At 44.2% G+C, this 10,000-nt stretch overlaps 1 protein-coding gene across 1 annotated transcript in view; it reads left to right on the top strand.

Moving 5' to 3' along the window:
- Positions 1 to 5,377: 5,377 nt before the first annotated feature.
- LOC120572624 (inositol monophosphatase 1-like) overlaps positions 5,378 to 10,000 on the top strand; it is an 8,718-nt gene continuing 4,095 nt past the window's right edge. The window contains exons 1-3 of the mRNA XM_039821945.1: positions 5,378 to 5,433; positions 8,249 to 8,446; positions 8,855 to 8,959. Coding sequence (XP_039677879.1) covers positions 5,378 to 5,433; positions 8,249 to 8,446; positions 8,855 to 8,959 — 359 coding nt within the window. The remainder of the gene's footprint in view (positions 5,434 to 8,248; positions 8,447 to 8,854; positions 8,960 to 10,000) is intronic.

Raw genomic sequence — 10,000 nt, 5'->3', positions numbered from 1 at the left:
CTCTCTCTGTCCCCCTCTTTCTCTCTCTCTTTCTCTCTCTCTCTGTGTGAGCGGGAGCGTGAGTGAGTGTGCAGAGTGAGTCTCAGGAGCGTGTGAGTTTCTATCTTTGTTTTTCTCTTTATTTTGGGTTTTGTATGTGTTTATTTGGTTGTGTGGTGGTTAATTATTAGTTGGTGGAGGGTTTAGTTCTGGTAGTTTGGTTGTCAGCCGGGTATAATGCCCGTGGCTGGCGGCCATGCGGTGCTAGAGAAGCTAACACGCCGACATGCGGTGAGGATTTCCCCGCATGTGGGCTGTTCGGTGGAGGAGGCCAGCTATGCTGTCGGGGAGGTAGTGGGGTTTGACAGCGTGCTGTCGGCCTCCCGTATGAACAGGGCCGTGGTGATTTTCCTGGATGATGTGGTGAAAGTTGACACTGTGGTGGAGAAAGGAGTTGTGATCCGGGATACTTTCACCCCGGTTCTCCCGCTGGTGAGCCCGGCTAAACGGATCACCGTTTCAAACGCTCCTCCGTTCATTAAAACTGACGATTTGGCCAGAGAGCTGTCGCGGTACGGCCAGCTGATGTCTCCCATTAAAATGGTTCCGCTCGGGTGCAAGTCACCAAAACTCAGGCACGTAATGTGTCACAGAGAACAAGTCTTTATGATTTTTAAAGGACAACGCGGCGGATCTAAATTTAACGTTCAGTTTTAAAGTTACGGCTTCACTTATGTTGTGTTTGCAACGTCGGATACGATGAAGTGTTTTGGATGCGGGGAGGAGGGTCATTTGGTCCGTTCCTGTCCGGCCGCGCCGCCCCATCCGCGATCCGCCCGTCAAATGGGCCGGGCGGTTGCGCGAGGGGGCCCGCCGGTCCCGATGGGCGGGCGGTTCGGCGTCCGGGCCGCAGAGCCGCCTCGGGGGCTCAGACTCAGGTGTTGCGCCTCCTGCGGCTGACTACGTAACGCAGGTGCAACAGAGTGCAGAAACTGCACAGGTTACAGAAACAGACACGCAGGAAAAAGAGGGAAATGTTGAACATAGTGAGAGTGTAAACGAAGGCCATGCCCAGTCTAATGACAAACCAGACAATAACAAACAGACAGGGAAAAGAAAGGCAGTGCTAAAGGAAAAGGCTGCAGTCAGGAGGTTATTAATGTGGCTGATGTTGATTTGGCTGATAATCTGTCTGAAGAGATGGAGATCATTAAAGGTTCCAGCAAAAGAAAGAGCAGTGCTCACAAGGAGCAGAGTGAGTCAAAAGCTAAAAAGCTGCTGGAGGATCTGGAGTGATGAGGATGAGGATGATGAGGAGGAATGTGAGTGGACTGCATCCCAAGCAGAAGAGTTAACTATTTATCCTCTGGATAAAATTAAGAAGTTCCTGCAGGACACTAAAGGGATCAAGGCAGTTAAGACCGAGCAGTTCTTCCCTGATCTCAGAGGGTTCATCAGGTCTGTGGCCTGGCTCAGGACAGATACAGAAGGGTTCACTAAACAAGAGGGTTACCGCCTCAAGAAACTGGTCACCAAAGTCAGAGCTCAACTGATTGAGGATGATGATTAGGTGTACTATGTTTCTCCACATACATGTTGTGTGTGTTTTGTTTTTGCTTTTTCCTTTTAATGGCGGAACTAAAAATTGGATCGTTAAACATTAATGGAGCAAGAAGCGATGTTAAAAGAGCTTCTCTTTTAAACTGATGGAGCTCAAAGCTCTTGATGTTATTTTTTTGCAAGAGACTCACAGTAATGTGGAGAATGAGAGTGAGTGGAGGAAGCAGGTGGGCCGGGAGGTTATTCTCAGCCATAAGGCCTCTAACAGTGGGGGTCGGGTGCTCTTCTCTAAGGGCTTTCGGCCCTGCTCCTTTAGTGTGGAGGAGATCATGTGGGCATATCATAAAAATTAAGGTTCAGTATGAAAATGTAAACCTTATTTTTTTAAATGTGTATGCTCCAGTTCTGGCCGTCTGAACGAATGACATTTTTAAACCTTTTGTGTGATGTCATTCAGGATTGTACTGATGATTTTTTGTTTTTGGGAGGTGATTTTAACTGCACAGAGAACCCCACTTTAGACCGTAACCACCTGGAGCCTCATCCTGCCTCCTCAGCCCGACTCAGGCGTCTGATGGAGGGCTGTGAGCTGAAGGATGTGTGGAGAGGGTTTCACCTGAACGCCAGGCAGTACACCTGGAGTCACTCCAGAGACAACATGTTGTCTTTGGCCAGGCTGGACAGGTTTTATTGTTTTAAACACCATTTTGGTGTTTTTAAGCAGTGTGTAATTACTCCTGTTGGTTTTAGTGACCATTGTCTTGTCCAGTGCTTTGTTTATATTCAAAATGTAAAATTGCACAGCGCATATTGGCACTTTAATACTGGACTTTTAAACGATAACTCTTTTAAAGAGGGGTTTGTGTGTGTGTGGGGTATACACCAGAGCCAAAAGTCCAGTTTCCCATCGTTGCAGCAGTGGTGGGATATTGGGAAGGTTCAGGTGAAACTTTTTGTCAGCAATATACTCGCAATGTCACCGGATTACTACCAGGTCTCTTCAAGACCTGGAGATAGAAGTAGTGGAGTTACAGGAGTTGGTGGATTCCACAGGAAATCAAGGGCATGTTGAAGCTCTTAAAGTCAAAAAGGCTGCTTTAGCCAACCTGTTGGGCATCACGAGCACAGGGGCTCTGGTCCGCCGTCGCTCATGAACGCGCTCCCAGATGGATGCCCCCTCGCAGTTCTTCTTGGTCTGGAGCGGAAGAACGGGCAGAGAAAGATCATCCACTCCTCGCCCGCAGATGGAGGTAACGATCACGGGACGCCTAGAGATCAGGAGGTATGCCACATCGTTTTATAAAGACCTGTTCGGAGAGGAGTATGTGGAAGACACTGAGTCAGCTGCTCCTTTCTACGATGGCCTTCCTCAGGTGGGAGCTGATAACAACACCGTGCGTGGACGCACCAACTGTCCCTGAACGAAGCTGCATGTGGCTCTGATGAGCCTGGGGAACGGAAGGCACCAGGCATCGACGGGCTGCCTGTGGATTTTATAAGACCTTCTGGCCCGTGGTTGGAGAGGATCTGCTGGAGGTGTTCCAGGACAGCCTGAGCAGAGGACGTCTGCGCCGCTGAGCTGCAGAAGGGCAGTCATCACCCTGCTGCCGGAAGAAGGGAGATCTGCAGGAGATAAAGAACTGGAGACCTGTTTCTCTGCTGTGTGGGGACTACAAGATCCTGTCCAAGGCTCTCGCTTCGGCTTCGGGGGTGTGATGAGTGAAGTGGTTCATATCGACCAGACCTACTGTGTGCCCGGCAGGTTAATGAGTGATAATATCACTCTAGTTCGGCATGTTTTGGACGTCTCTAGCTCACTGGCTATGGATACTGGTCTTATTTCCATAGACCAGGAAAAGGCTTTTGACCGGGTTGAACATCAGTACTTGTGGCACACGCTCAATGCTTTTGGCTTCAGCCCAGGTTTCATAGCTAAGATTCGGGTACTGTACCGTGACATTGCGAGTATATTGAAGGTTAATGGTGGTTTGGCTGCACCTTTTAATGTGCAGAGAGGGGTCCGGCAGGGATGCTCTCTGTCGGGGATGCTTTATTCCCTGGCGATTGAGCCTCTGCTTCATAAGCTCAGGAATGAACTTTTGGGTGTCTATTTCCCTGGGTGTGCTTCAGCTGTTAAACTTTCAGCTTATGCTGACGATGTCGTGATTGTTTTAAATAAACAAGCAGATATCAATACTTTGGTAGCGAATGTGAGTGTTTTTAATCACATCTCTTCTGCTAAGGTAAATTGGGCTAAGAGTGAAGCGGTGGTGGTGGGGGCTGGGTTGCAGGGTACTCTATCTCTCCCAGGAGGGCTAACATGGAAGAAAGGAGGGATAAAGTATTTGGGAGTGTTTTTGGGTGAGGACTGTGTGTTGGAAAAAAACTGGGATAACGCTCTGGAGAAGATAGAAGGCCGGTTAAAGAAATGGAAGTGGCTCTTACCGAGCATGTCCTACAGAGGGAGGACTCTGGTTATTAACAATCTGCTGGCTTCCTCTCTGTGGCATAAACTGTCTTGTGTGGACCCCCCTTCTAATTTGCTTGCTAAAATTCAAGCTGTTTTAGTTCATTTCTTTTGGGACAAGCTGCACTGGATTCCCCAGTCTGTTCTGTTCCTTCCACTGGAAGAAGGAGGACAAGGACTGGTACATTTTACAGCAGGAGCTGCTTTCCGCCTGCAGTTCCTCCAGAGGCTGCTCTATGGCCCTAAGGACCTGGTCTGGAGACCTCTGGCCCACTGGGTGCTGAACAGTTTTAAAGGTTTTAGATTAGGATTCGCTGTTCCTGATGGACGCAGGAAGCTGAGTGTCCAGTTTTTACCTCCTTTCTATCGAGGCTTGTTCACCGTGTGGAAGCTGGTGGTCAAGGAGAGCGGCTGCAAGGAGACTCCCTACACTGGCTGCTGCAGGAGCCGGTGGTCTAGCGGGACCGGCTGGATTACCCCTGCTGGGCTGGTTCAGCCATCACGGACACGTTCTGCAGAGCACGGTGCTCACCCTGGGGACGGTGGTGGACATCACAGGACATAAACTAGACAATGCTGCTGCTTTGGCAGCTGTTCTGGGGTGAGATCCGTCAGGATCATCACCAAACTGTTGGACTACTGGAAGCACAAACTGACCGGACATGAATCCATCATGTTGGAGCAATATACTGGTGGTCTGACCACACCTCAGACTGAGGACTCCTTCCTGATTTATGTGTCTGTCCATGTCTGGATCACTATGTTGGATTGTTTTTAAATGTAAAGCACTGCATTTTAGACATGAAGGAGGTGAAAGGGAAGGGTTTTATAAACTGATGGTGCTGTGCTTAAATAAAAGTAAGCTCCACCAACGGGTTCACACACGTGTCGAGGGGCATCTGGGTTGGGCGTGATGTCCAGCCCGTGCGAGGAGTTTATATAAGCCCCGTTAACAAAGAGAGTAGCTGACCTTCAGTGGAGGGTGCTACCGGGATAGTGGCAGTCAATAAGTTCCTGTCTGTCATTAGTCCTGGTGCTAGTGATAAATGTCCCTACTGTGATGAGACAGAAACTGTGTTTCATTGTTACTGTGAGTGTGTGCGCCTGCCTCCATTGTTCTTACTGCTGGATAAGCTGTTCAGTAAGGTAGGGGAGGTCTTTTCTAAAAACATGTTCATCCTTGGGTTCAGGTACAGTAAAATTGCTAAATATAAATGTCAGTTGTTAGAATTTCATCCTGGGCCAATCAAAGATGGCGGTGTGAGTGTAGGAAGAGGAAGGTGGATGACTCTGTTGATGTTAATGTAAATCTCCTGTTTGCTCCGGATGGTGAAAGCCAGAATCAGGATTGATTTTAATTATTATGCAGAGATGAAGGATGTGGAGGAGTTCAGGGTGATCTGGGCCCATGGTGATGTGTTGGCTCTGTAGAAGGAGACCAGCTCCTCTTCTCTCAGGAGCTGATGTCATGTAGTTGAGTGTTTATGTCTGTATGTATTTATTGGCCTGTTGAACAGTTTTTGTTGTTGTAAATAACAGGAGGAACATTGATTAAATAAAGTTCCTTTAAAATCAAAATCTCTTCCATCTCTCTATCTTTCTTTTATAATATATATATATTTATTATATTAAATATATATATATATATTTGTTATATATAATATATATATATAATAGGGATTTTTGTATTGTGTGTTGTTATAATTGTGTTTTTTTGTGTTTTTTGTATTTTGTGTTGTATATTATGTGTATGTATGTGTATTATTGTGTGTTAATATATGTAATTTATTGTGTGTATATGTAATTGTGTGTGTGTGTATTTGTATAAATTGTATGTATTGTATTGTTTATTGTGTTTTTTGTTGTTTGTTATGTGTTTGTGGTGTTTGTGTATGTTGTTGTGTGTATGTATTTGTGGTTGTGTGTTTATTTATTGTATTGTGTTGGTTTGTTGTGTGGTTGTTTGGTGTTTTGTGTGTATGTATATGTGTGTATAATATATGTTATATGTAACTTTGTGGTGGGTTTTATATTGTATTGTATATATATATGTATTATAGTTATATATATGTATGTTTTATTTTGTATTATATAATATATGTATTAATTTAATTATGTTTATATTAATGTAATATATGTATGTATTATATGTATTGTATGTTATGTTTTGTATGTATGTAGTTTGTTGTTGTTGTATTTTTGTTGTGTTATGTGTTTGTGTGTTGTTATGTTTTTATTTATATGTGTAAATATATATGTATGTGTATATATGTTTTTGTTGTTATAATATGTGTTGTATTGTATATGTGTGTTATGTGTTTGTATGTATGTATATGTTTATTATGTTTTGTTGTTATGTTTGTATGTTTATTGTATGTGTTTATGTGTTATTATGTAATATGTATTTGTATTATGTATATATGTGTATTTTGTTGTATTTGTGTAATTGTGTATGTATGTGTATTTGTGTATGTGTAGTATGTTTTGTGTTTGTATTGTATTATATTGTATGTATATGTGTATTTTTATATATATGTGTGTGGTGTTATTATGTTGTATGTATATGTATGTTGTATGTTGTATATATGTATATGTGTAATATATGTATGTTTGTATATGTATGTGATGTGTATGTTGTAATATATGTGTATATAATATATATATGTTTTATATATGCATGTTGTAGTTATATGTGATGTATATATGTTGTATGTGTGTATAATATATATGTAATATGTTGGTAAATATGTATATATATATGTATATAATATGTATGTTTTGTATGTATATGTATGTTTATGTATTATATATTGTTTATATTATGTGTGTATATAATATATTTTATATTATGTATTGTTATGTTATTGGGGTAGGTTTGTATATATTTATGTATATATATATATATAAATATATATATTATTATATATTATATATTATATATATATATAAAATATATAATATTATATAATATTATATTATATATATATATATGTTATATATATATATATATATATATATATATATAAATATATATATATATAATAATATATTAATTTAATATATATTATATATATGTATATGTTTGAATATAAAGAATTATATTGTATTATATATATATGTATATATGTATATATATAATATTATGTATATGTATTATATATATATATATATATATGTATATGATTTATAATATATATATGTATATATATATGTATATATTGTATTATATATGTATATTATATATATATGATATATATATATTATATATATGATATATATATATATATTATGTTTATATATATGTATATATATATATATATAGAATATATATGAAAATATGGTATATATATAAATATATATATAGGGTTTGTAATAAAAAAAAAAAAATAATATCTCATGATGTGTCTATATCTGGAGCATATTTTTCATTGTGTGGAGGGTGTGTGATTTGGCTCTTGCAAACAGACCCTTGATGTAGAGGCCTGTGATGTCATAACGTCACGATCAGCTGATAACAACCTGCAGGAATGTGATGTCATAACGTCCCGATCAGCTGATAACAACCTGCAGGAATGCTGCTCACCTTTTCACCTCCTAGTTCACTCATTGATTTACTTTAGTTTAGTTAAGATGTAAAATATATGTAACAGATACTGATGGTAGTGGGGGGGGCATGTCTGCTTGTCTGTCTGCCTGTCTGTCTGTCTGTCTGTCTGTCTCTCAGGTCATCCTGTCTGTCTGACTGCCTGTCTGTCTGCCTGTCTGTCTGTCTTACTGCCTGTCTGTCTCTCAGGTCATCCTGTCTGTCTGACTGCCTGTCTGTCTGTCTGTCTGTCTGTCTGTCTGTCTGACTGCCTGCCTGTCTGTCTGTCTGTCTGTCTGTCTGTCTTACTGCCTGTCTGTCTCTCAGGTCATCCTGTCTGTCTGACTGCCTGTCTGTCTGTCTGTCTGTCTGTCTGTCTCTCAGGTTATCCTGTCTGCCTGTCTGTCCCGTCTGTCTGCCTGTCTGTCTGAATGCCTGTCTGTCTCTCAGGTCATCCTGCCTGTCTGTCTGTCTGTCTGCCTGTCTGTCTCTCAGGTCATCCTGCCTGTCTGCCTGCCTGCCTGCCTGCCTGCCTGCCTGTCTGCCTGTCTGTCTGACTGCCTGTCTGTCTCTCAGGTCATCCTGCCTGCCTGTCTGTCTGTCTGACTGCCTGTCTGTCTCTCAGGTCATCCTGCCTGCCTGTCTGTCTGTCTGACTGCCTGTCTGTCTCTCAGGTCATCCTGCCTGTCTGTCTGTCTGTCTGACTGTCTGTCTGTCTCTCAGGTCATCCTGTCTGCGTTCCAGCAGCAGAAAGAAGTGAAGTTAAAAAGTTCTCCGGCTGATCTGGTGACAGAAACTGACCAACGGGTGGAGAAGCTCCTGATCTCTGCCATCAGCAGCAGATTCCCGCAGCACAGGTAATACTATGCTAAGCTAACCCACAGCACAGGTAATACTATGCTAAGCTAACCCGCAGCACAGGTAATACTATGCTAAGCTAACCCGCAGCACAGGTAATACTATGCTAAGCTAACCCGCAGCACAGGTAATACTATGCTAAGCTAACCCGCAGCACAGGTAATACTATGCTAAGCTAACCCGCAGCACAGGGGCTACCATGCTAAGCTAACCCGCAGCACAGGTGATACTATGCTAAGCTAACCCGCAGCACAGGGGCTACCATGCTAAGCTAACGCACAGCACAGGGGCTACCATGCTAAGCTAACCCACAAAACAGGTGCTACTACGCTAAGCTAACCCGCAGCACAGGGGCTACCATGCTAAGCTAATCAGTTGTGTGTGTGACCGGTGACCTCTGACCTCAGGTTCATCGGCGAGGAGTCTGTGGCGGCCGGCGAGCGTCTGCAGCTGACCGACAGCCCCACCTGGATCATCGACCCCATCGACGGCACCGTCAACTTCGTACACAGGTGAGAGGCTCCGCCCACACTGTGATGTTACAGGTGAGAGGCTCCGCCCACACTGTGATGTTACAGGTGAGAGGCTCCGCCCACACTGTGATGTTACAGGTGAGAGGCTCCGCCCACACTATGATGTCACAGGTGAGAGGCTCCGCCCACACTGTGATGTTACAGGTGAGAGGCTCCGCCCACACTGAGATGTTACAGGTGAGAGGCTCCGCCCACACTGTGATGTCACAGGTGAGAGGCTCCACCCACACGATGATGTCACAGGTGAGAGGCTCCGCCCACACTGTGATGTCACAGGTGAGAGGCTCCACCCACACTATGATGTTACAGGTGAGAGGCTCCGCCCACACTGTGATGTCACAGGTGAGAGGCTCCACCCACACTGTGATGTCACAGGTGAGAGGCTCCGCCCACACTGTGATGTTACAGGTGAGAGGCTCCGCCCACACTGTGATGTCACAGGTGAGAGGCTCCGCCCACGTTGTGATGTCACAGGTGAGAGAGAGGCTTCATCCACGTTGTGATGTCACAGGTGAGAGAGAGGCTCCACCCACGTTGTGATGTCACAGGGAGAGGCTCCACCCACGTTGTCATGTCACAGGGGAGAGGCTACACCCACGTTGTGATGTCACAGGTGAGAGGCTCCACCCACGTGATGTCACAGGTTAGAGAGGCTCCACCCACATTGTGATGTCACAGGTGAGAGGCTCCGCCCACGTTGTGATGTCACAGGTGAGAGAGGCTCCACCCACATTGTGATGTCACAGGTGAGAGGCTCCACCCACATTGTGATGTCACAGGTGAGAGGCTCCGCCCACGTTGTGATGTCACAGGTGAGAGAGGCTCCACCCACACTGTGATGTTACAGGTGAGAGGCTCCGCCCACACTGTGATGTTACAGGTGAGAGGCTCCACCCACACTGTGATATCATAGGTGAGAGGCCCCGCCCGCACTGTGATGTCACAGGTGAGAGGCTCCGCCCACGTTGTGATGTCACAGGTGAGAGAGAGGCTTCATCCACGTTGTGATGTCACAGGTGA

This window comes from Perca fluviatilis, chromosome 14 (genome assembly GCF_010015445.1).
Source record: "Perca fluviatilis chromosome 14, GENO_Pfluv_1.0, whole genome shotgun sequence".
Classification (NCBI taxonomy): Eukaryota; Metazoa; Chordata; class Actinopteri; order Perciformes; family Percidae; genus Perca; species Perca fluviatilis.
The sequence above is the reverse complement of the archived record's forward strand: the minus strand, read 5'-3'. Positions and strand labels throughout refer to the sequence as shown.